General features: G+C 43.9%; 1 protein-coding gene across 9 annotated transcripts in view; it reads left to right on the top strand.

Annotated features, from left to right (window-relative positions):
- Window positions 1-24,178, top strand: part of MOB3B (MOB kinase activator 3B) — a 199,255-nt gene extending 175,077 nt beyond the window's left edge. For all 9 annotated transcript variants that reach the window (XM_049624031.1, XM_049623984.1, XM_049623932.1 and 6 more), the window contains one exon: window positions 22,706-24,178. In XM_049624031.1, the coding sequence (XP_049479988.1) occupies window positions 22,706-22,735 (30 nt within the window). In that variant the 3' untranslated portion in view covers window positions 22,736-24,178. The remainder of the gene's footprint in view (window positions 1-22,705) is intronic.
- The last annotated feature ends 2,481 nt before the right edge of the window (window positions 24,179-26,659 follow it).

The raw sequence follows: 26,659 nt of genomic DNA, 5'->3' as shown, positions 1-26,659 counted from the left end.
CCTCACAGAACTGCCATGGCAGTGATGCTTGAAGGAGCAAGCTGGTGATGGTGCAGGTCACTTTGTGATTATAGTTGAAGGTGGACTACATACAGTCTCCTTGAACTAAACAATTAAGCTTTCCCTGGAGATGGAGTGGTCCCTCCTGGAGTAGGGAGTTAAGCATCTTTGTAAACATTGAGGTAATGTTTATCTTTACACTATGTACACATTTTCCTTTTGAAGCCCCAGTTTGAAGGGGAAAGATCTCGGTGAATCTAAAGCACATGGTGAAGGCTGCAGATATACCCACATATAACACGCCTGCGGTGAAGGCTGCAGATATACTCACATATAACACGCCCAGCCCTGCGGGCACCTCATGGCACAGAGTTCTGTGATCTTGATGAAAGGTTTTGGTTGGAGTTTTCTCCATCCAGATTCCTCTACTCAACTAGATCTGAAAAGACTTTTGAGGTTTTTTTTTTTAATTTCAAGTTTTAAGAGAACAAAAGCGGGGGGCACCTGGGTGGCTCAGTCAGTTGAGTGTCCAACGTCAGCTCAGGTCATGATCTCACAGTTCCTGAGTTTGAGCCCCACAACGGGTTCTCTGCTGTCAGTGCAGGGCCCACTTGAGATCCTCTGTCTCCCTCTCTCTGCCCCTTCCCTGCTTGCTCTCTCTCCAAAATAAAATAAAAATAAACAAAAATAAAAGATAACAAAAGGGATTCATTGAAAAGAGATTAATCTAGACCATGGAATGGTCTATATGCACGTTATTAAACTTAAGCATATGTGTATGTACAATAACTACAAATAATTTTTAGCTGAAATTATCATGTGGACTTAAGGTTAATTCCAAACCCTTCTTACTAAAATATTAGCAAAGCCTAGAATCAGAAGTAACTAGGGAAGTAACTAAATAACTAAGACCACCCTGGTCTCAATCAGACTCTTGTATTATCTTCCCCCGCCCCCCTCAGACAGGACCATTCTCTTCTCCTATCCCCAGGAACCCATGCCCCATCTTGTTTTACACCACCCTGTATCTCTGGTGTGATTCTTTTTTATGGAAGTTGATATTCCAATCAGAATGAATTAGTCTTAAAATGCTATTAGTATATTTCCAGGGGTACCTGGCTGGCTTAGTTAGTAGAACATACAACTCTTGATCTCTGATGAGTTTGAACCCCATGTTGGGCATAGAGATTACTAAAAAGTTTTTAAATATATGTATTTCCATAGCTGTTGTTATTCCTGTTCCAGTTTTCCATTACATACTTCTGTGTCATGCTTACATGTCAGATTATCTTCCAGTTCTGTAAGTATGCCCACTACAGCAGCCTAAGAATGCCTAGGCTTACAGAGCACACACTGGCTCATCTCTTTACTTGGCTGAGTAGGCATGGTTACAGACTGCCTCTGAGTTTTAATGGAAGAGAGTCATTTCTAGACCATTCAGTAAACACTTATTACCTGCTGAATATGTGCTGAAAATCAGGGTCCCTGCTTTGAAGGGGTTCACTGGAAGATTCCCTCCTACTCTGTCATTAGTGTAACATATCCCAAAGTATTCTTCCCCAAATCTGCTAGTTCTAAGGGATGTCAGAAGGTGTTATGTGAAAGGGAGTTCCATGGTCACATAACTTGGGAAACAGTGAGTTAATAAAGCTGTTCTGGGGCGGGGGGCACCTGGGTAGCTCAGTCGGTTGAGCGTCCGACTTCGGCTCAGGTCATGGTCTCATGGTTCGTGGGTTCGAGCCCCACGTCAGCTCTGTGCTAACAAACAGCTCAGAGCCTGAAGCCTGCTTCAGATTCTGTCTCTCTCTCTCTCTCTCTCTCTCTCTCTCTCTCTCTCTCTCTCTCTCCACCTCTCCTGCTCATGCTCTCTGTGTGTCTCTCAAGAATAAATAAATGTGAAAGGAAGGAAGGAAGCTAGCTAGCTAGCTGTTCTGGGGTCCTTAATACCCTAACATGAATCCTAACCTTCCAGCTAAAGCACACAATGTGCAGATTTATTTGATCAGGGAATCCTCTCGCTACAGAGAGTTTTGTGTTTCTAAAACTTTGAGATACCCTTTGGGAAATACTAACTACTCAGTCTTCTGTAATCTACTTTCTGTATTATGAGCTCAGTTCTCTTCTGGCTGCTGAGTGTCTGTTAATAGACATTTTTTGAAAACCTATATCGCAGACACTGTGCTGAGTACCAGTCATATAAGATGCATCTCCATTTTAAAGAATGATTTTATTTTTCTAAAGTTTATTTTTTTGAGAGAGAGAGTGTCAAGGGGAGGGGGAATGGGGCAGAGAGAGAGAACAAGAGAGGGAATCCCAAGCAGGCTCCACACTGTCAGCATAGAGCCTGACTCAGGGCTTGATCTCACAAATGGTGAGATCATGACCTGAGCTGAAATCAGGAGTCAGATGCTTAACTGACTGAGCCACCCAGGGGCCCCAAGAAACTCATGCTTTTAAAGAATCCTACCCTTTAATCCATTACTTAGAGCCGTACCATCCAATACAGAAGCCACTAACTACTTGTGGCTACTAAAAGTTAAATTAATTAAAATTGAACTAAAATGAAAATTAGTTTCTTAATCTTACTAGCCACGTTTCAAGTGCTCAAAAGCCACATGTGTCTAGTGGCTATTGTATAGTGCAGATAGTAAATCTTTCCATCATCATGGAACATTCTGTTGGACACCGCTGAGGTAGAGGGTTTATCTTCAAGAATTCCTTCCTACAATACACTGTTAATACCCTGTCCCACCACCAGTGGCTGCCAAATATGTTTAAAATTGTCCCTAGGATGCCTCAGTAAGACATTGGCATTTAGCTCCTTGCATGGTCTGTCTCTTTTTGCTACGCCACTCCTCTCCTACCTAGTTTACAGATGAAAGATAGATAAAACTCGAAATCATATGTTTAGTGTTTCTCCCTCGGTGCAATGTCAGATCCTCCACCTCAGAGAGCAGCTCCATACCTCGGGACTGCTGTTGGTCTCTGGGGCACCAAATCATAATTATACTTCATTGTGTCTGCGGTATTGGAAATTGCTACAGAATGTCAGTCACAGTAGGAATTAATTCATCTCCATGAGCGTTTATATGAAGATGTGAATAGTCAGTATGGCTTGATGCCCATAGATAAGCCTGCCAAATTTTGGCTGCTCTGTGTGGTCTAGACTAGTTCAAATTTCCCAGCCAGATAAGACTAGATTCTTTGGCTCCAAAAGATGTCAAATGAGTATTGGTATTTGAATGCGGGAAGGTTTTATTTATTGAAATATAACAGTATGTCTTCTCTCACCACCCACCTGCTCCATCCACCCCATAAAAGCATGAGGATAAGAGTATGGCAGTCCCTATCCTAGGGGCTTGTGTGGTCTTAGGAACACCTCTTCCCATGAAATAATTTTATGCATAAAGTTCAGATATATATAGGCCACCAACAAAGCCAGTTAGGCCATAGTGTAGTACTATAACATACTATGAATCAATATTAGTTCCATGATGTTAGTGGTAACAGATTCCTATGACATTGTGAATGTGAGTGTACCTGGACCAATAAATAAAAAATAAATGCATACAGGTAGGTCTGGATTGAAAAAAAAAGAGAGAAATACAGACTACTCAAAAGGGAACTTCCTAGAGTTCCTTGAACGGGCCTTGGCTTCTCACCACCAGGCCAGAGATCCATGTGAGCCCTTGATCACCATGTCCTTTTGAGTCCTGATCAAGAGTTTGCAGTTTAAAGCTGCAGTTTTATTGTCCCTTCCTCAGAGGGATCTCCCCTCATGCTATACCACATTGGGTCCGTGCTAACTGCTCGCTGAGCCCAAAGAGGGCAAACAAGATGGAAGGCACCATATTGTTAAGGGCTAGTATCAGAAGTGATAAACGACCCCCCTTCCACCATTTTCTTTTCCTTAGAAGTGAGTCATTCAGTCCAGCCCACACTTAAGGGGAGGGCAATTAAGCTCTATTTATTGAAGAGAGAAATATCAAAGAATTTTCTAGTATGTTTTTATTTTATTTTAATATTCTTTTGAGAGAAAGAGAACGAGAGACAGAGCGCACACGCATGTGTATGCAAGGGGCAGAGGGAGAGAGAGGATCTTAAGCAGGCTCCACGACCTGAGCCCAAATAGAGAATCAAACGTTCACCCAAATGAGCCACCCAGGCGCCTCCTCTAATATATTTTTAAACCAGAGACCAAATTTACTTCACAGGTGATGTTTGCCTTTGGTCCATGCATTGCCCTTTCTTCTTTCATTCCCCACGTCCTGCAGCTCAGGTCTGCTGCCTCCCCCAGTGCGCTCGTTCCTCCAGAAACCACCTGCTTCAGTGAAAACACTTGTTACCTCAGAGTGGTAGCAAACTCCTCCCCTTCCTAGCCAAGCTCCTTATATAAGACAGTCAAGCCTGTTGTGTCAGTAATTGCCTTCCGTCACTCCAGAAACTTGCCCTTGAAGTAGTGCCCTGCAGCCCTGTTCGCTTGCCTTTGAAACAGAAGAAACAGCAAGTAGTATAATTCATGTTACAGACAGATCTCAAAAACATTGTGCTGAGCAAAAGAAAACAGACATAAAAAGTACATACTGTTTGATCCCATTTGTATCAAATTCTAAAGCAGTCTAAACTAAGCCACGGTGTTAGAAAGCAGGTTGGTCGTTGTCTGGCACCAAGGGTGTGGGTAGGGGCTTGACTGCAAAGGGGCAAGAGGGAGGTTTCAGAGGTAATAGAAATGTTCCATATCTTAATGTGGTGGTTACCTGGGAGCATATCCATATCAAAATTCATCAAACTGTACGTTTAAATAGAAGCACTTTAGAAGACCACGTCTACCTCGATACACTTTATTTTTAAAGTTTGCTTGGTGAATGCATTCAATTTATTTTTTAAACAACGTCAGGATTCACCAAAACAGTGTTTTGACAGGTCTTTGTTGAAAACTTTTGTCTCCCTGCTGCCTGGGTGGTTAACAAGACAAACTGAAAGGAAAAGTAGCAACTTATCCCTAAGGGCCAATTAGAATATAGTTATAAGAACAGAAGTAATTCCTGTCACAGAGACAGTAGCTCTCCCTTCCCTCTGGCAACCAGTTAAGAATGGTTGTTTCCATAATTTGGCTATTGTTGAAAGCACTGCTATAAACACAGGGGTACATGTGTCCCTGTGCATCAGCACTCCTTTATCCCTTGGGTAAATTCCTAGCAGGCTATTGTTGGGTCGTAGGGTAGTTAATTCTTTGAGGAACCTCCACACTGTTTTCCAGAGCGGCTGCACCAGTCTGCATTCCTGTAAACTGTTGTGCTGTATATCACCTGGGGAGGTTTCAGAAGGCTTTTCGGTTCTCAGTCTCCATCCCAGGCCTATTAAATTAGAATCTCCAAGGGTGGGGCTCGAGCAAAGTAAAGCTCTCTAGATGGCTCTCATGTGCCACCAGGTGAGCCCCAGGGAGATGGAGTATGGTGCTTCTCAGACTTTTGCCACACAAGAACACCTAGGAGCTTGTGGAGGATATATACATGGGTTCTACTACTGGAAATTTTGATTCAGTAGTTCCAGAATAGGACTCATGAAATCTTCATCTTTAATAAAGCTTCCAAGTAATTTTGATGCAGGTGGGCCAGGCATCACACTTTGAAACTAATACCATCAAGGAGCACCTGGGTAGCTCAGTCGGTTAAGCTTCAGACTTGGCTCAGGTCATGATCTAATGGTGTGTGAGTTCAAGCCCCATGTGGGGCTCAAGCTTGACAGCTCAGAGCCTGAAACCTGCTTCAAATTCTGTGTCTCCCTCTCTCTCTGCCCCTGCCCTGCTCATGCTTTGTCTCTCTCACTCTCTCAATCATAAAAAAAGAAAAAAAATTAAATAAATAAAAATAAGAAACTAATACCATCAATTCCCAAATTTCTGGGCAGAAATGGAATCCAACAAGATGCCTAGGCTGAAGAATGGTCCCCTCATCTTGATTTCTTAGATGGCACCCAGACCCACTACTTTTGTTTGCTTAAGTTCAGGCTCACGTTCCTCCACCCCATCCCTTCCCCCAGAATCACTCCATACCTACACTCCATACCCTGTCTAAACCATAATGGTGTTTTTGTCGCCCCCCCCCCCCACCAATGGCACTAGTCATCACCACACCCTAGAAGCCCATCCCTTCCAGACCTCACCATTTCAGCATAGCACCTCATGTGTTGAACCCCCATCACACAAACCATAGTACCTCCAGGACCCTGTGCTCCAGGCATATGGCTAGGCTTTGGGGATACGGTGACAGGTCAGTCTTGGTCCTTAACTTGAGTCTTCCTACCTGTGGAGAGGTCTGAAGGGTCTTAGTTTTCCCACGGGTAAAATGAGGGGGCATAGCCCAAATCAGTGATCCTTAGCAACAGGTTCTGTGACCATGCAGGGTGAAGCCAGAGCTGGGATCTGGGACCCTTCCTCCTCTTCAACTAGATTTGCTATATTTTTTCCTTAATGGCTTCTGTGTAAGATTGCATTAGAAGAAATGGTTTCTACAACTAAAATAAGCTGTAAATCCACTGGATTAGGGGAGATTTCTATATACTTCCAGTTCTGGCACAGTGTAGATCCAGAATGAATAAAATGTCCACTGGCTTTTTTTTTTACTTCATTTATTCATAATAGTATAATTATTTTGAAACAGGTTTATAGTAGAGATTTATGTCTATGTCTTATTAAAGTATTTCAGCATATAAGAACTTTAAGTGGCCGGTAATAACTATATATTTTTAAAATTTGATATGCTCAGCATCTGAGGATATAATAATAGGGAAATTTTTTAAATAAAGCTATGGACCAAGTGCTGTGGGATATGTGTTTATGTATTTATGTATTATGTATTTATGTATTATGTATTATGTATGTATTTATTTGTTTTTTAATGTTTATTTATTTTTCAAAGACAGAGAGCTAGGGGGCTCTCTGTCAGGGAGGGGCAGAGAGAGGGAGACAAAGGATCTGAAGAGGGCTCTGCACTGACAGCAGAGAGACTGATGTGGGGCTCGAATTCACAAGCTGTGAGTGAGATCATGACCTGAGCCGAAGTCAGACGCTTAACTGACTCAGCCACCCAGGTGCCCCTGTATTACCTTATATAATCTGCACACAATTCTGTGAGATAAATACTGTTTTTATCTCCATTTTAAAGAAGAGGAAAATCGGACAAGATGCGAAGTCACTTGTCCCATGTCACATAGCCCTGTGGAGTCAGGAGTTCAACATATGCATTCTGACCCAGAAACCCAGACACGGCCTTCACTGAGGCAGAGTTTTGCTCAGAAGCACACTAACCCAAACGGTTTCTGATAATCTGCAGCAGCCAGGTGATTTCCTAAGGTTCTGACCCTTGGATAGAACATCATCTGGCTGTGAGGCCACGGTCAAGTCACGTCAACTCTCTGGGCACGTGGAATGTGCATTGTTTAATGATTCCAAGGAGATGACAGTGTGTAAAGAGCTGGCGCTGAGTGCTGGAGCAACTAAAAAGAATGGCACCTGCCTCCAGAAGTGTAATGTGTATAGACCAGATGACCCAAACCCAAAGCCTGCAGAGTCCAGGCAGGTAGCAAATGCGAATTAACAGGCAGGCCATAAAAAAAAGGAAGCTCTGGGAGCAACCACCATGCACCTCCAGCTCATGGTTTCATTGGGGGGAGTAGGGACCCAGAGTTTGCAAATCAGAAGAAATTGAAGCTCCAACATTTTAGGTGAACTCTTCAGAATTTTAAATGGTGGCAACTTATTAGAGCAGTTCTTGTATTTTATTTTATTTTATTTTATTTTATTTTATTTATTTATTTTTTTTGTTTCGTTTCGTTTTGTTTCGTTTCGCTTCGTTTCGTTTCGTTTCATTTCATTTCGTTTCATTGCACTCCATCCCATTCCATTCCATTCCATTCCATTCTCTTCCATTCCATTCATAACCCTAGAGGCCTAATAAATTCTTTCTAGGAGTGCACTTTACCTAGGAGCCATCATTTTGCCCTCCTGCCTTTTATAGAGCCTCTGGACAGGGCAGAGCAGGGTCTGACCTATTACAGTCTGGCAACACATTCACACTTGCCTGCACTTAAGTGTTACATTTAGAGTTTTCTCATATCTTGGAAGCCCAGAACTTCCAAACCTATGAAGTGAGCATCGGTGTGTGTGCGTGTGTGTGTGGGGGGGGGGGGGGGCGGGGGAGTGTGCACGGTTTGGATGAAGCAGATAAGAGAGTGGCCATTTGATTGAGTTCGTGTCAGTTTCACACCATGCTGCTCTGTGCTCGTCACCGTTGCCGGTCTGCAGTGACTGTATTGCTGGAGGCACTGAGAGACACAGAGCACATCTGTTCCTTTGTCGTTGGCTTCACTTGACACGACCAGTGTCATCGCCAGTTGGCACTGAGATTGTTGACCCCGTCGCTGCCAGGCCCAGGGCCGCAAAGCAGCTGTTGTTATTGTATACATTCGCTCCAAACAGTGGAGCCTTCAGAAGCCCCGCCATGCACCATCTCTGCTCAGGGAAACTGGCAGAAAGTACCAGAGTCCTCGCAGCACACACTCAAGGGATTTTATCTTATAAATCTTTGAAAAACATTGGCAAATGGACAGGAGTCAAATAAGATATTTGACCACATCCAACGTATGTTGGTTTTAATTTTATGGCCTGCTGATGGAAGAGGTAGATTTTTCATGAAGTTGGCACTCCTATCCATATCTAAATCCCACTTTTAATAGAAGGTTTCTATTGTGGTTTTCTCTTATTTGGAACTCTCTCCTTCTTTGACAGGGACAGCAGCCTTTGTGCGTACTCTACCACAGAGGAATCTTGATAGGTACTCGTGCGTGTGGTTCTTTCCTCTGTCACTGGCATAAGATGTTAGAGTTGTGAGAGCTTCTCAGACAGTTACCCTTTATTTTGGTTTCTGTTGCTGCTGCAAGGGTGCTTGGCATTTTGTATTAATAGATCATTCTAAATGGAAAAATTCTGGGGCGCCTGGGTGGCGCAGTCGGTTAAGCGTCCGACTTCAGCCAGGTCACGATCTCGCGGTCCGTGAGTTCGAGCCCCGCGTCAGGCTCTGGGCTTATGGCTCGGAGCCTGGAGCCTGTTTCCGATTCTGTGTCTCCCTCTCTCTCTGCCCCTCCCCCATTCATGCTCTGTCTCTCTCTGTCCCAAAAATAAATAAAAAAGCGTTGAAAAAAAAAATTTTAAAAAAACAAAAAAATAAAAAAAAAATAAATGGAAAAATTCTGGTGAACATTTGTTTCCAATATGAACAGCAATAATAGAGGGCATTTAATTGGCTGGACACAAATGTGCACTTGGGTACACAGGCACACACACAGACACACACACAGACACACGCATTTTTTCTGAGAAAGCTTCAGATCTTTCAAAACCCCTTCTCTGTGGATTTTTTTTTCCGTTTTGTTACTGAAATTGCACATAAAAATCCTCTTCCTGGAAGCTTTTGAAATCCTTTTTCCAAAATTGAGACCTATGGGGGTGTTTGTTATTGGTATTGTTTTGTTTTGTTTTTTTAAATTGTGGTAAAATACACATAGCATAAAATTTACCATCTGAACTGTTTTAAGTGTACAGTTTACTAGCATTCAGTACACTCACATTGTTGTGCAATCCACACCACCATCCATCTTCAGAACTCTTTTCATCTTGATACATGTGGGTTTTGTTTTGTGTTTTGTTTTGTTTTGTTTTGTTTTGTTTTCACATACGAGCCAGGAGTCCAGGCTGTGCAAATGAGGCCAGGAAAGGGAACAAAAAAGTATGCAAAGAAAAAGCATATCTGCTTCTATTTCTCTTTAACTGAGACCGAACAGCTACCCACCTTCAATACATTAGACAGTTTCCCTCCTGAGAGCAACGCAGTGTGGCCATGTAGGCACAGAATCGCCCCGATTGCTACAATGTCTAAAATTGCAGCTTCATACTAAAATATCAGCAGAACAAGTGAGGAAGGAGCCCTAACAGTAAAACTTGCTTTCGCTCTCTGAAGCACATCCCCTTTAAGTAAAATCCATGTTGTTTTCATGGTTCATTAATTAGGAATCAGAGGCTAAGAAAAGAAAGGGGCTTGCCTCCTCCCAGACTCTGAAAGCTATACAAGTATGGTTCTAAGGGGCTGCAGGCACATGCAGAGTTTATTCTTGTTTTATGTGTGTTTTCTTCCTGATGCACCGTCACTGCCCGCCCACAGCAGGAGCAATATTGGACTGTTTGTGGCCAGGTCAACTTTACAAGCTTGGCAGCCTGAGGATCCATTTATAATCCCATGGTCTTTAAAACTGTAGTCACACTGGCCTACAGTTGGTATCAGGGTACAGCAAACTTTCTCTGAAAAGGTCCAGACACTCCCATGTTTTAGCTTGTGGCCCCTAAATGGTCTGTGTCACTGCTGCTCGACTCCGCCTTTCAGGTGGGAAAGCAGCCAGAGACAATGCATAAACAAATGGGCATGACTGTGTCCCAGGACCACTTTATTGGTGGACATTGAAATTTGAACTTCATAGCATGTGTGTCATGGAATATTCTTCTTGTTTTGTTTCCAATGATTTGAAAGTGTAAAAACTATCTTTAGTTTATGGGCCATACAAAACAGGTGTGGACTGGATCTGGCCTGTGGGCTGTGGTTTCCAGTTCTCTGATGTAAAGGAAAGATGTGATTCTGAGGCCCTTTGACCCAAATGACAGATCTCAGGTCAAATTCTCGCTCTGCCAAGTATTAACCGCGTAACCGTGGGCAAGCCACCAACCTCTGTAACTTTCAGCTTCTCTGTAGGGGAATCGTAATGGCCACCCCATAGAGATGAGGGTCAGTGACAAAGTGGGCCACCAAGAGGGACACCAAGATCGGCCCCTAGCCTAAACCTCTGAGGCTCCTGAGAACATGTTTCATTTCTGTAGTCTAACCCTGAGCAAGCAATCTTATTTTGTTAAAATGAAGATTCCGTTTGTTTCATGTCTATGTATTTCATTAACCTAACACTCTGTTCCTTCCAAAGGAATGGGACTGCTGAGAAGCTACTATCCTCCTAAATTATAGGCTCTCTGAGGAAGCAAATCTCCATGTGTTTTCATCAGACACACAATAGAGGTCTTATTAAGTGATGGCAGGCTCTGTCCTGTGGTGCAGTCAGCTCGGCTGAACAACTTCTATGAACTCTTTGTTTTCCTGGGGGAGGTAAATTCTTCCTCCGGGGACCCATGCCCTGAAAGTTCAGAGCACACCCAAAATGACAAGTCGTGTTTCTTCAGCGTTTCTTGAATGTCATTAAGAGTTGGGTCCATTAAGCTTCTCTAGGAATAAGAAAGTCTGTGCCTGCAGCTGCCTGGCCTAGACTGAGAACTGCTTCACCAGCCAGTGCCTCCCCTCCCCCCCCCCCTCATGGAAAGGCCAAGTGACGGAAGCCAGAGAATTCCTTACCCTGCCCTCCCACATCCAGCCTTCAAAGAGCAGCAACCTGATAAGTGGCCACTGGGCCACTTTGAAACCTGCCACCTCCCTCTAGGGGAGTGAGTGCACTCAGCCACCCTTTGCTCATCCCCAAACGAGGGGTCTGAGGAGCATGTGCCAGAAAGCAGTCCGGCTGTGCTGACACATGCAGGGTATGGGAGGGAGGGAGTCAGACACTTTATAGCTGTGTGGAGCTCAAGGCTCCAGGCTGTGGAGGAGGGAGGCAGGCAGAGATGGGAAGGAGGAGGGAGGGGCGGCTGCCAGCCAGAGAGGCCAAGACTGTGCCTCGTTGGGTTATAGGTCGCATCACTTTGAGCAGGAATCCGGTTGGGTGCATGCACTTTAATGGTCAGGAGCTAATAGTGCACCAGCGGGAAGGATGGCATGGGGAGGACAGGGTAGCTCCATTGCAGAGTAAGTCGGAACGTTACAATGCCTGGAGTGTCAGAACGGGCCCTGCAGGGCTTCGAGAGAAGGTCTTGAGAAATGCGGTGATGGAACGTTGTGAATCACACTCTTGCTTTCATGATGCCTGGTAAGGCAGCCTGTCTCCATCTGGAGGGTGTCCATAACCCATCTCCTGTGGTTAAGTGAGAGAGTTTTCAAAAATGTGCAGCTCTGCCTTTATGAGAACCAGTGTAAATCAAGAGACTGAATATGTTTACATAAAGTGACTTATTTTTAATGCTTGCAGGATTGGGGAAAAGAAGAGCAGTTTGATTCTTGTATCATATGAATAAATATTCTCTGTGGGTGGCAGGTCTGTGTGTTTATCTATCCATACATATGTATACATGTACTTGGGGGAGTACACATATGCACACACATTCTCACACACACACACACACACACAGACACACACACACACACACACCCCTCTGTTGGGGAACGCCCTCTGTGTCAGTAATGTGGGCTGCTGTTTAGGAACAGAATTAATCAAATAAATATTGTTCTTTCCTGTTTAGGGAGGTCTGGCCTGCCATGTTTCTATTTTTATTTCTTTTGGCTTATTTGCCACCCACATTCCTAAAAGAAAACAGAAAGAACGTTCTTAATTCCTGTGTGCTGGTTGGATCCCATGTATACTTTGAACCGGGAGAAATCTTAATTCTGTAGTCTGGCTGCCCTGCCTGCCTTACAAGAATTCAGACTTTGGGATGCTGACCGTGGGCTTCCCATGAATGATTCCACTGGCCACGTCCCTGTTCCCAAGGCCAGTGCTGGCTGTGTGTGCCCGCAGACTCAGATCAATGCAGCTGAAGGAAGATCTATTCAGCACAAGGCCTTGGGACATGGTGGACTGGTTGGAAAGACAGGTTTTCAAGTTCCCACATTGTCTACCCTCACTAATAGCTGTGTTACTTTGACCAAGGTTCTTAACCTCAGTTCCCTCATCTGTAAAATGAGGATAACACCACTCCCTATAGAAGACGGCTATAAAGACTGAATGAAATAATGAATGTCCAGCATTGAGCACAGCATCTGGCATAGAAAAAGTACAGGAAGTGATAGGTTCTATTCTGTTAGGAACACAATAGACTTTTATTGATTCACAAAGGCTCTTAACACCGTTGCCCCAACTTGTCCACTCCATCTTTTGTGACCTGACACTACTTCATTCATTCATTCACTCATTCATTCATCAAGTTAGTTATAATGTATAAAGCCTTGTTCCAAAAATAATTTTAGGTGTCTGGTGTCAGTCTCCCACTGGAATGCTTTCTCTCAGGTCCCGTTAAAGAGACACAACTATGTAAAAAAGATAGTTTTAAGAAAACATTTAAGCCCAATGCCTGATCCTTGCACAAAGTACCTGCTCTCTATTCCCTGGTCAGTTTGCCCTCCTGAACAGAAGCTCCCTGCCTACAGGACCCTGGAGAGAAACTGCATCCTCCTGGCTTCAAAAGCCCTGAGGATGAAACAAGTCCCTGGAGCAGGAGAGGTCAGGGGGAGGGTGCCACAGAGATTCTGCAAGGTGGGCTCAAGGGCTGTGGTCCTGAGACATAGCAGCTTCTCTGGGGCCTGAGGGCAGGTGGAAGCTGCCCCCCCCACCGCCCCTCGCCCCCCCCTCCCCCCGCTAACCCTGTTGTTTCCACTGTCAACTCTCCAGCTTTCCCACAGGGACTGGGCTGGAAAGTAGATGGGGCATTTTGTATTTGCTTGTTTGTTTTTCTTTCCGTCTTTTCTTGTTCTGGGGATTTCCCTGCAGCAGGCAGCCTCCTGGTTTTCCTGGGCTCCCCCTGGAAGAGAGACACTGCCCTCCAGAGCAGAATTGTTCTGCACCCCTGTCTGAGGGAGAGCTAGCTGCCAGGCTACATTCTTAGCAACCAGCTTTAGGGACACTGGGACCCTCCTTCTCTCTTTCCTTTCCCCGAGTCCTGGTCCCTTTCTCTGAATCTCTCTGTGTCCCATGGAGGCAGCTTGTAACCCTCACAGACCTGTAAGCAGAGCACGAAAGGGTGAACAGGAGTGTTCTGGGCAGGAGAAGGGAATGGGCTCTCCAGGTAGAAGAAGAAAGCACACAAAGATACAGAAGCAGACAGAAGCAAGGTGTGTGCAAGGCTGGAGAGAAGAACGGGGCAGATCCTGAGATATCTGGATTTATCAGGTAGGAGATGGAGATGAGTGGAAGCAAGTTTTATGCCCCTGTGGATTTTCAAGGGCACCTTTCCAGCCAGCCCCGTTGATGATACCAGCAGGGATTAGAGCGCCTGCTTCTCTGGAATCATAAGGCAGCGTGGGATCGCAGGAAATTCTGAGTCCTTCAAACTGGATGATTAGGAGACAACAGCTGATGTTGATTCTTACCATGTAATGCCTTATCACCATACATACCACTTTCCTCTTCTGAATCCACAGCCCCTAGGGCCACACCTGCCCATTCCTGGAATTCTTACTCTTAGTGTCCTGGTGCCCAAGAAACTTCACTGAGTCCTTGTCCCTTGACCTCAGCCTGACCCACACAGTTTAGCTGACTTTGGTTCTCACTCTCCTCGCCCCTGGGACTTGCTTTTGCTACCAGTGGGTCAGATCTCGAGATAAAGAAATAAATAATCTGCTTGACCTCTAGTGTAGCAACATGACCTGAGAGAAATGGGTGTTGGCAGGAGCCGAGGACCCTGGAGAGGCAGGTGGACTGCAGTGGTTCTGGTGAAATCTTGGCATGGACACCAGCAGTATAGTCGTTTGGAATGGAGGAAGGAAGGGGGCAAGACCCATGACAGAAAGAATTTTCAAGATGGTTAACATTTTCAAAGCACCCACTTTTAGGGGGAAAAACATCCAATAACAAAAGAAACAAATGGATAATGTGGATACAACTTGGAGGTTTTCAAGTGTCTAAAAAATGGAATTTGTAGGATGAAAGGCACCACTGAAAGCTTTCTCTCTAACCTGGCCACCACCCCTAAAAGGCCCAACTCGCTGCTGGGAATGAAATTTCTCCCCGTTAGAGGGCTCTGGTGTCAGCCACACCCTCACCCTGGAGCCAGAAATGTTGCCCCTGTACTTCAGGCTGCAGTTCAAACCCACGTTCCCAAGTCTCTCTGAGGGGAGCCTGGGGGCTGATGAGAGGCGGGGCTGGCTCTGCTCTTGGGGGAGCCTGTGAGGGGAGGGTGCGTCACTGCGGGGGCTGAGGCCGTGCTGCAGGTCGGTGGGCAAGGAGACAATTTATAAAAAGATCACCACACCTGATTGCTTTTCCTGGTGGACTCACCGTTTTTCTTTGGTGTTTTTCAGCAACCATTACCTTAACATACTGTCTTTTAAATGTGTCAGATGATGCTCCACTCCTGGAGAAGGTGAGGGCGTGTGTGCACACACACTCTGTTGACTGAGAAGCAATTTACTGCCCTCTTAGGGCCAAATCTAACAGTAGGTTGTCTATTCAAACTACCCCATTTTAAGCCACTGGGTTTTTAATGGTGGCTGATGGGGGGAGGGGCCGTTTATTTACATAAAGGTCATTTTCACAGTTTTCAGCCCTGTGTTCTCTCCTTACCGTGCTTCCAGCCTTCTGCACCCACCTTCCTTTCATCTCTCTGTGCTCCCCTTCTTCCTCGGACACGTCTTCATTTCCAATATTTCTTTCTCCTTCTCCTCTTATTTCTCAGAATTAGCAGAGTTGGTGAAGTGAAAACAGTAGACTTCAGAATGCTGTTGTTATGCCCTCGTATCCGAATATACTAGAAAACACTAGAAAAACCAAAGGCCCCACTGCTCTTCTTTTATTTCTCATGGCAGCGCAGTAATGGAGACAGTATGTTTGGTGTTTGTTGGCTTATTTTTGTTCTTGAGTCACACCAAACCCGGATGCAAATCCTTATTCTTCCCCTCGCTTGCTCTGTGAACTTGAGCAAGTTACCTCCATTCTCTGAGCCTCTGTCTCCTCATCTGTATGTTAGAAAACAATGTGTACTCTACAGTTTTGAAAATAAGTCCATAAAATAAATATAAATGTCTCTACCAAAGTAGGTTCTCAACACATATTTCCTACCACCACTCACTTTACGGGCCTGTAGACCTAATCATTGTTTTTCTTCATTGGATTTTAGTCTAATTAACACATATTTTTTCAGCACCTGATATGTGTCAGGCCTTGGGCACCAGGGTCCAAACAGACACAAGATATGGTTCATCTCCTCAGTGGCAACCCCGTGCAGGAACCAGGAAAGTAATAAACTATCACAGAACAATGTGAAGAGTGCTGTGGGCGCTAAGGGAAACCAGAAGAGGAGCACCGAACACTTCTTGGGGACAGGGTGAGGGAGGAGGCAAGAGAAGGTGTCCCTGAAGAGGCCACCCTGATCAAGAGCCTTGAAGGATGTTGGAGTTGGGAGAAGGGTGTTGTGGAAGAAGAGGAACAAGGAAAGCCTATATTCAGGAAGAGTTGCTGTGAGTTCAAAAGGAGAGAAGGAGAGCTGAGGAGTGGCAGGGTGGCAGAGAGGTTGGGAGTCCAGATGAAAAAGAGCATTGAACACGAGGGTTGGGACTTACTAGTGTGAAAACCAGGGACAGCTGTTAGAGCGTAGGTTAGGGGAAGCCAATAACGTGGGAGGGACTTTACCTGAAGTGCACTGAGCTAACTCTAAGACATCCTCGTTTACACAGATTCCTTCTCTCAGATAAACACCAAGCACCCAGAGCCCGCAGCCAGGGGTGCTAACCCTGCTGCTAATTATCTGTGCCACCTCAGGCAAGTCTCCACTCTCCCACCATCTGGGTTTTCAGTCTCTGAAGTGAAGGTCTGAGACAATACCCAAGAGTCCTCCTGGCTTTAACAGTAGGCTATGATTCTGTGATCATGCCGCCATTTTGTAGAGCTTGTTGGTGGTGTGTTTTTGTTTGTTTGTTTTGTTTTGTTTTTTAGTGTTTACTTATTTTGAGAGGGAAACAGTGAGAAAGAGAATGCTAGCCGGAGAGGGGCAAAGAGAAAAGGAGAGAGAACCTCAAGCAGACTCTGCAGTGCTATCAGTATAGAACCATATTCCGGGCTCCATATCACAAACCTTGAGACCATGACCTGAGCCAAAATCAAGTTAGATACTTAACCGACTGATTCACTCAGGCATCCCTCAGAGCTTGTTTTAGGTTTTCTAATGCTAACTTAGTAAAATCACTATGTGAACATGACTGACACCCAGTAGATGTGAATATTTTCCCTTTATGTGAAAAATTGCTGAAATGTATGATGGTAAGTACGGTAAGCAAAGAGTCAGTTGGGCTCTGGTAGTCACAGCTGGATCAGCAATTATTTGTGTGGCCTCAATTAACTTATTTCACTTCTCTTTGCAACCATGTACTCTCTGCCCTCCACTGCCCGTTCTAAAAATGGCTACCCTGGGAGATAAGAGTAAGTTTTGACTTTTAGAGTTCATGCAAGTTTGTTCTACAGATATCAAACTCTTGTTCCAATGGCCAGGAAAGATCTCTATTTCAGTTTAAAAGTGTTTAGAACAGAAGAGCTTGAATTTCTTATGCAGAAGATATGCTGATTTCATCCACCACCCCCATTCCACACAAAAACTAGCCAAAAGTCATTTTAACTTTATTTCTAAAAGCAAATATGATTTCAATTTGGAGGTTTGGTCCACTTCTATTTTTGTTGTTGTTTTAAATTATTGGAGCTTATTTTCTTAGAAAAAAATTACATGTGTATTAAAAATATCTAAAAAATCCAGAAGATATGCAAAGGGCAAATATCAGAAATAGAAAACATGCATCATTTCCTTCACCCAGAGATAAGCTTACTCATCATGTTGGACTCCTATTTTGTTTATACTTTTCCCCAAAATAATTATATCAAACCATATATCAAAATATTTCTGATCATACATTAATATATAACAAAGTTTTAAGGGTCTTTTCAGACTCTGGCAAAAAATGAAATGATGAGTTCCAATGCTGGTAGAAAGTGACAGGTGTGTGTAAAGTGATGGGGAACCAAAGAAACCGAAGAAACTAAGGAATGCTTTCTGGGAGCTAACAGTTGAATCCTGAAGGATGTCAGTGTTTGCCAGGCACAGAAGAGCAGAAGGTATTTCTCAGATGGAAGAAAGAGCTAGAAAAACTACTAGAAACCTTGATAGATGGTGCCCTGTTGGAAATGGGAGGAGTTTGGGTTGCCTGGTGGGCGTGGTGTGTGACTGGGTCGGGGGTTCAACAGGAGGTGAACAGAGGGGGTGAGTCTGTTATAAACAGATTTGTTTGCCAAGCCATAGAGTATGGAATTTGTTCTGTTGACAGTGGGGAACCAGGGACTTTACAAAATCAAGTACTGCCTTATATTAAAGCAAATAATACTGAGTGAGCACAACCAAAACCCAGCTTTACTCTTTCCTCAAGGATGGATTTTTAAAAATCCAGGTACTTAAAAACATCTTCCTATACAAGTCAAATACAGTCTTCATGAAAATTTCTCAGGAAATTCTCATCACCTCTGCAGAAGTTTTTAAAGTACCTTTTGGAGTTCTTGAGTGGTCTGCCTTAATATACATTGCATATAGATGACTCCTACAATGGCAAATTCATTCCTAAAGAAGTCTGGGCAAATGTTGTTTAGGCCACTCTGTGTGATAGCAGGGAATGTGTTTGGTTCTGCTAGATGACTTCAGGAGGGCTTTGATGGTGACGAAAGCTATGGAACCCAATATTTGGCTGGTTTTTGGTTGGGGGGTGGTTTCCGGCAAGAACCAGTTGTTTCTTAACCAGCTCATTTGCTCCACCCAGTGGGGAAGTGCTAGAATACAGCTTTGAAGGGTGGATCTAACTGAGATAGATGTTCTTTCTCAGGGATGGATCTGGAACTTCCTGGTCTGTTATTTCAATCATTCTTTCCCTATAAAAATGTTAGGAGACATCCCCATAAACAGTTTTTCTCCTTCATTTTGGGGTCAAGAAAGCATTTGCAGTAAGGAAAGCCTGGCTTTTCATAGACTAATGGCTTTAGATAAGTCCCATATCCTCTATCAAAGCGTTCCCGTGTGTGTGTGTGTGTGTGTGTGTGTGTGTGTGTGTATGTGTGTATGTGTGTAATTCTTCCATATTTCTAGTGTGTATGGCATTTTAGTGGCATCATTGTTTTTTATTATTTAGCCAGTGCACCTGTAATTGGCATCAGTCCAGGTAATGAAAAAAATATCTTTGACCTTTTGAAAATCCAAGAATGACTGCAACCATTTGCAATTAATATCTATCAATTAGTATATGTCAGTATCATCTGAATGCATCTTCATAAGGAATTCTCAGATGCTTTAAACCACAAATCACATGGTGTAGTGCAAAGAGCTGGCCTTTCCACTCAGGTAGACCTGAGTTTAAGTCCTACCCCTGCCACTTTCTGTGTGACTTTGAGAAGTTACTGTCTGTCTCTGAGCCTGTGTCAATGAGCATGGCAAATCTTATTTCACAGGGCTAGTGTAAGAGTTACGGGATGTAATGACTGCAGGGTCAGTGGGACGAGGGGATTGCTGACCTTTGTTTGATGGAAGGCTCTGCGCTTACTTGTTCGGCTTGAGTGAATCACTTCTGCTTAGAGGCCTGGATTCCTCATCTGTCAAATGGGCCAGAGTTCCTTCTCTTAGGGTTTTACAGATGCAATGACATAACACCTCCTCCATCCCCACCAAGCATCTGGCACCTCACAGGTGCTTAACAAATGCTAGTTCCTTTCTTTCCAAAAATATTAACCCACTGAAGATACCTGCAGAATTAGTTATAAGGCCAAATTGTGTTCATCCCATGATCTCTCCCCCGCCACCTGTCTCTCTTGCTAGCTCAGATACTCACACAGGTGCACACTGTGCATTCCCACCTTATTTTTTCCATCTTTGTCATCGGAAGTTAACCAAAAGTCCAAGAACTTTTGGAGGCTTAACAAAGGAGCAGCAAATTCATTTTAAGATTGTTGTCATTTATTACCATTCCTCACACCAAGTACATGAGTCCTTATTTGAGCAGTTGTGCATTTTTCTGTGTCCCCACCCCACTGTCCCATCCTGGCCCGGCCCCTCTGCTCCAGCCACGGTACCACCAGACCATAGAGGTCATCACCTCGGCCACTCTTCCCACCCCCCTTCAGATCTCCAGCCCCTTCTCCCTGCCTAACTCATCAGACTCCTTTAAATTGTGGGGTCCACCCACTGCACCTGGGTGGCTCAGTCGGTCAAGTGTCTGACTTCGGCTCAGGTCATGATCTCGCAGTTTGTGGGTTCGAGCCCTGCGTCGGGCTCTGTGCTGACAGCTCGGAGCCTGGAGCCTGCTTCAGATTCTGTGTCTCCCTCTCTCTCTGCCCCTCCACCACTCACGCTCTGTCTCTCAAAAATAAATAAACATTAAAATAAATAAATAAATTTGAGGGCCCACCTAAATGGGTATATTATCAGAGAAGTTTCTTCAAGCCTCTTCTTGCCCTGACAGGAAGTGATTGTTGCTATGTGTGTATTTCTGAAGAGAAGGGAATTAATGTATATTGAGTCTGGTCATATCTTAATACTTTTACCCTTCCCAGTCACCTTGTCAGGTAGGTATCACTGTTCCATTTTATAGCTGAGGAGACTGAGGGCCCATCCATTGCTTCATTAAACAAATACGTATTGAATATCAGTTGCCAACACAGGGAATAGAGCAGCCCCTTCCTTTGTGGATCTTCCAGGATCTGACAGGGGATGAATCCAAGAGGCAGGAGAGAAACAAATGATAGACTATTCCAGTTGTGAAGAGGGTGCCATGAAAAGCAGAGAATGGGGAAATGCCCTATCTCAGAGCTTAGGGAGGGTGTCCCTAAAGAAAAGGTATTTCTGCTAAGACCTAAAGACTCAGGGAGATCACACAGGTAGATAGTAAGGACAGAAGTGAGCTCTAATGTGGGTGGAATTTGGTGCCACCATGCCTCATGGCCTTTCCTCCTCTAAATATTTGCATTCATGTCATTGTATTTTAGCTTGTGATCTATATTTCTTTCTCTCTGAAAGATCATAGCTCCTTGCGAACAACAACCTCATCTCCCAGGCACATGGTGCATAACACAAGTCATGAGCATAAGGAATTGGTCATTTAGTGTTTTAATACATGTATCTGTATGTGATTGCTTGTCTTTAATAATATTACAAGGATGCAAAAGTACCTAGAATATGCCATGTATATCCCGTCATTTCTTTAACCAACACATTGGTGTGGTTTTCTAATAGAATCTCTAAGCCCCTGGGCACTCCTGGTCCCAAACTCCTTTCACTCAGATGTTTTCTGTTTTATAAGCTGGGGTGATCCGGGGTCAGCACGTGAGAGAGGTAGCAGCTGGCATCAGCTGTGCAATAGGTGAAACTTGAAAGCAGCTCATTCATTTACATAAAGTGGTGTAAAATGTGTCCTCCCAAATGCTGCAGGGTGTAAGGTTCATTACCAGCCTGTCCAGGCCATTCTTGGAGATGAAAGTGAAGTGACTGCCCTGTGCCAGGCACTGTGTTAGGGCAGGGGATACAAGATGTATAGACGTTGGTGATGCCGTGAATGTTTCTTTTCTTGACACACAGTGGCTCACAGTGGAGTAGGGCCCACAGAATGCCCACAGCACATGCATACACACTGATGTGCAGACCAGCTCATTGCATGCAAGACTCCAGGCTGGCACAGGTGAAGGAGTGGTTAACGCCACAGAGGCTGGGGCAGAAGTCTCAGAAGGTCTCCCAGGCATCTTGAAACTCATCATGCCTGAGTTGGGAAAATGAGTGGCCGTTAGCGAGGTAAAGAGGGCAGGCTGTGGTAGGAGCAGGGCACAGGCAAGGGTCTCTCCGATGCAGAGGCGAGATGCAGCAGCCCGGAGACAGAGAGCAGATGGCACATTAGGGATGTGCAAATGCTCACAAGAACCAGCAGGTGATGGAGATGAGTGAAAGGCCAGGTGGTTGCATGTCAGACACATTGGTATATTCTTCATGCCCATTAAAAAAAAATCCTCCCTCCCACTTTTCTTCCTTCACTTATACCCTCTTATGCTATCCTTCATTTTTCCATCTTTGACTGAAACTTAGGTAAAAAGAAATTGTTCTCTCCTATTAGAAAAGTAGCAGCCTAAATCCAATGATCAAATCAATCAGGAATGATACTTGGCTCCTCCTGGGGAGACAACTGGGAGTGGTTGGGACTGGGGCCAACTGGAGACCATATTCTCCATCTGAGGAGGACAGCCCTTCTTCAACCTCAACTGTCCAGTGGCTCCAGATATTGCAGTTAAAAAAAAAAGTGAGCTACCTAGAGTTTTGGCAAGTTAGCCTATATATATATATATATATATATATATATATATATATATATATGCTTTGATTAAAACAAGGACAGGGGCGCCTGGATGGGTCACTTGGTTGAGCTCAGGTCATTATCTCATAGCTCATGAATTTGGGCCCCGCGTCAGGCTCTGTGCTGACAGCTCAGAGCCTGGAGCCTGCTTCGGATTCTGTGTCTCCCTCTCTCTCTGCCCCTAACCCACTTGCATTCTGTCTTTCTCTCAAAAATAAATAAACATTTAAAAAAATTAAAAAAAAAAAACAAAGACAAAAAACAAAACCCAAACCTGCAGGCCAAATGGAACACATTCACATGCTGAGCCTTGTCCATGGGCCATGTTTGCAATTTCTTGTTTAAAGACTCCAGAGATAGTGAGGGCTTTCTTTTTAGAATCCTTCAACATGTCACTGCTTCTAGTCACTCCTAACCATCCTTCTCTCCCTGCTTTCCAGAAAGAGATGACGAGCAGGATGTGTCACTAACGCCCCATCTCCCCTTTGGAAGACTGAGGAAAGCTCTTCCCTCCTGGAGCCCTGCACCAGCAGGAGGGAGACCTCCCCTGGCCGAACAGGCACCTGCTTCCAGGAGCAGGCAAGGTGGAGACAAGCAGTGATTCCTGAGAGACGTTCCCTACTCACCCCGTGTGCTCTTAACCCTCTGAGTGCTGCTAGCCACGACCTGTGGACCTGTCTGACCACAGTGTGCAGGAAGGACTGCCCCCTCTCCCTTCTGGCTCTCAAGTGCCCCGAGGAAGCCTCTGCACTTACGTGCGCGTCGCAGTCTGCCTGTGACCTGCCGCCTAAGCTTTACTGGAATTCAGGTTTCGAGACTGAGACACTTACTTGTACTTCCCCACTCCTGTCTTGTCAACTGGCCGACTTTTCTGTACCGTGTCTTCTAAATCCCGGGTGAATTTTGGAACTCTGGATGAGCAGCAAGTTTGTCTATAACAAGTCTTCCTTTCAGGTCTTTGAAAGCTTCCACCCTGATCTGATTCTGTGGTTTAACTTCATGCAGGACCACGGAGCCTTGAAGACGTCTGAGACCCCCACCCTTCAGCCTCAGCGAGAATTCCCTACTCGGCAGTTTTATCAGGGACCACCCATGACCCCAGACAAACCTTAACTATGGGGAAGAGTCTGGCTGTTAGGATAAAGCTGACTGGTTACCAGTTAACTCTGAATAGAATGTGTTTTTTTTTTTTATAGCCACACCATTCCTTGTCTCTTCTATTCAAAATTTTTTTCCTGTTTCCAAGAAGAGAGGAATAAAAGGAAGTTATAAATGACCAAGAATGATCAGCAAAAGCTCTGAGCCAGATTAGCGCAGTGTTTGTTCTTGAGCAGAGGGTAGGGAGTTCTGGCTGTCTCTACATAATACTGAAGTTTCGGTGGAAAAAAACAAAACAAAACAAAATAAAACAAGTGCCATTGGCTATTTGGTACACATAGCTCAAACACCCAGCTCATTGGTTTGTCGCCTTCCCAGCTGGCCCTCTGAGCTCCTACATCCAGCCCGTGTTTTCTTTCTCTTCCTCTGCACTCCCCCTCCTTGGCCATATTATATTATGGCAAGAATTAATTTCTGCCCCTATGATTGTGCCACAGTTGCCAAGGCAACAGTGTAACTGGAGCTAACTTCCTTCTTCCATTCCTTCCCAGTTTTCCTATTCCAGTAAACAGAATAACGCATTCTGTGCTACGTCCTGCCTTTTGAAACCCAAGTGAGTCTTAGCTGAAGAAATGTTGCCTTCTCTGTTTCATTCATGAAACTGGTGGTAGTCCTGAGAGCCTGTGATTGGAGGGTGATAATAATCTGGCGATCCTTGGAATCTGACAAAATAGCAGTTGGTGGAGGGAAGTAGATAAGAATGTATTAGTATATTTTAATGTAACACCAATTAAAGAATAACTAAAAAACTCTGATTTCGTTTCATTGGATGTAATGTGTTAAAGCCGTTTGTGGCTGCCACAGGAGCCTAGAGAGCATGAAATCTTTCTTTGTCCAGAGAAAGGGCTGACTGTCTGGACCCTGTGGCACTCTGCCCTCACCCAGCAAACTGACCTTTGCTTCCAATCTTGTCAGAGTTATCTCATGGAATCCAAATGCTGCTACCTCTTTCCATATTGTTGTGCTCTGGTCAACAACAAACAGACCCCCTCCCCTTTTTTTGGCTTCCTAAGTAATTCTGAGAGGACAAGATCGGCAAAGATTCTTCTGGGCATTTTTGGCTGAAAGAATATGACTGTCCTAAGGATCCAGAAAACAGAGAAATAAGAACCCCCATTCCCAACCTATGCAATACACTGTAAAGTACTTCATGGGAGTGTTCTGGCAGAGAGACAAGAGAAATGACAACGAAGCCCACGCCCTAGGAGGAACCCCGAAGGTCTGCCATCATGGAAAACCACAGGATTTTTGCATTAAGAAGTTGACTATGTTCCTGCATTTCAGCAACGCCTAATCAAGCAGGATACTGGACTCTGAAGACATTTATTATTAATTCTTTTTAAAGCTACTTCCTATTAACTGTGTGTGCATATGAAATTTCCATTCCATTTTTAAAAAGTATTTTTTAAACTTCTTGGCACAATTTCCTCCTGGTTATGTTTCTAATTGCATTAATCAACTCCTCTAGGATAAGTTCTGGCAAACCACTCCTATTTTTTAATTACTGAGTATTCCTTACTCCTGCAGAACTTTAGCCAATTCTAAAGAAAATTAAGAAAATTATCACAACAGTTTTTATCTCTTTGACCTGACTACATCCTAAGTACATCTTATTGCAACCAGGGGATCTGAGCCTCACATTCTGCTTCTGCCTCCTAACTTGATGGGCTCTCTTTCATTTCACACCATTTTTTTTTAGTTGGATACATGTATCCACTGCCTTTTTTTATTTTGAGAAATTTTAAAGTGGAAATTTCAAAGAGTCAAGATTACAGTGAATATCCACACCCCTTCATGTATGCACATCAGTTGTTAACATTCTTTAATTGTTGACAGTTTCCATACATTTTCTTTCTTTCTCTGTAAATACACATTCTGATTGCCGAACCATTTCAAAATATGTTGCAGACATCATAAAACTTTAAATACGTTATCATTTGTCCCCAAAATGTTTATAGCTTCTTTTGTTTATTTATCCAGGATCCATTTACAAATCACATGTGGCATTTGTTGTTGTTCTCTTTCGTTAGTGGGTTAGAGTTCTTGTCTTTGTGTGTGTGTGTGTGTGTGTGTGTGTGTGTGTGTGGTATGGTGGTGGTGGTTGTGGTGTGTGTGTGTCATGACACTGACATTTTTTTGTAGAATGTTCCACAATCTGGAATTTTTTTTCTGATTATTTCCTCTTATTAGACTCAGTTAAACATTTTTTTATTTTAGCAAGAACATTACACAAGTGATGTTTTGTTCCTGTTGCATTTATCAGGAAACATATGACCAGTTGTCTCTTCATGATATTAAACTTGACCAATGGGTTCAGGCGTTGTCTGCCTGATCCATTCATTATAAAGGTACTTAATCCATTAAGAAGCTCTGAAATTCAACACGCACCCATTTTATAGTTTGAGACTGGGCAAATGTGGCTTCCTTTCTTAATTTTCTCAAAGAGGTCCACGATCTCCAAAAGATTATAACCCTTGCAGTTCAATGATACAGCAATGACAAAGGCTTCATAACTTCCCCCTTAACAGAGGGAAGGGGAAGTAATAACAGCACTAGATTGGTATGCTGGCTAATGAGAATCTGTATGGTCCCTGTAGCCAGAGTTGAAATATATAACTTTTTTTTTTTTTTTTTTTGCTCCCATCCTCAATGACTTCCCATTCAGACCCATGGTTTATTTTAGAGAGTGTGTGTTCTCATTAAAGGTGATTTCTCTCAAAATTGTGAGGAGTGTTTTAGGGGTGGGGGAGAAATCTTAGATATTACAGTGCGTTGTGGCCCTTCAAAGGGCCATAGTACATAAACAGATATAAAGCGTATATGTGGTATTAAACTTTCATGGGCATGATTAAGAATAAACTGTCCTAAAAGGCTCCTTAAGAGGATGATAATGAAAAAAAAAAAATACATGAAGAAATACTCATCTAGAGTCATATCCTGCTTCTTAGGTTGTTAACTCTCTCTTGGAGTGTTTTCCCATTTCTGAGGGCTAGGATCAGTGGAAGCAACTTCAAGAGATTTCTTCATCCATCCCTTCTACCCTCCCAAATGCTATCAGTAACCTTCCCGGTGAAAACCCCATTCTCCTCTCAAAGACCTTCAAGCATAGACGTTCTACAACATCCTTTGGTGTGTCCCCACTGAACACTTCACAACACCTGAAATCCTTCCATCTGACCTGAACCAAACTATTATCTTTGGGTTTCAGCACACCTTTCCTAGTGTCTCACATTAAG

The sequence above is a fragment of the Panthera uncia genome, chromosome D4 (genome assembly GCF_023721935.1).
Source record: "Panthera uncia isolate 11264 chromosome D4, Puncia_PCG_1.0, whole genome shotgun sequence".
NCBI lineage: Eukaryota > Metazoa > Chordata > Mammalia > Carnivora > Felidae > Panthera > Panthera uncia.
This window is presented reverse-complemented; position numbering and strand designations above follow the sequence as displayed.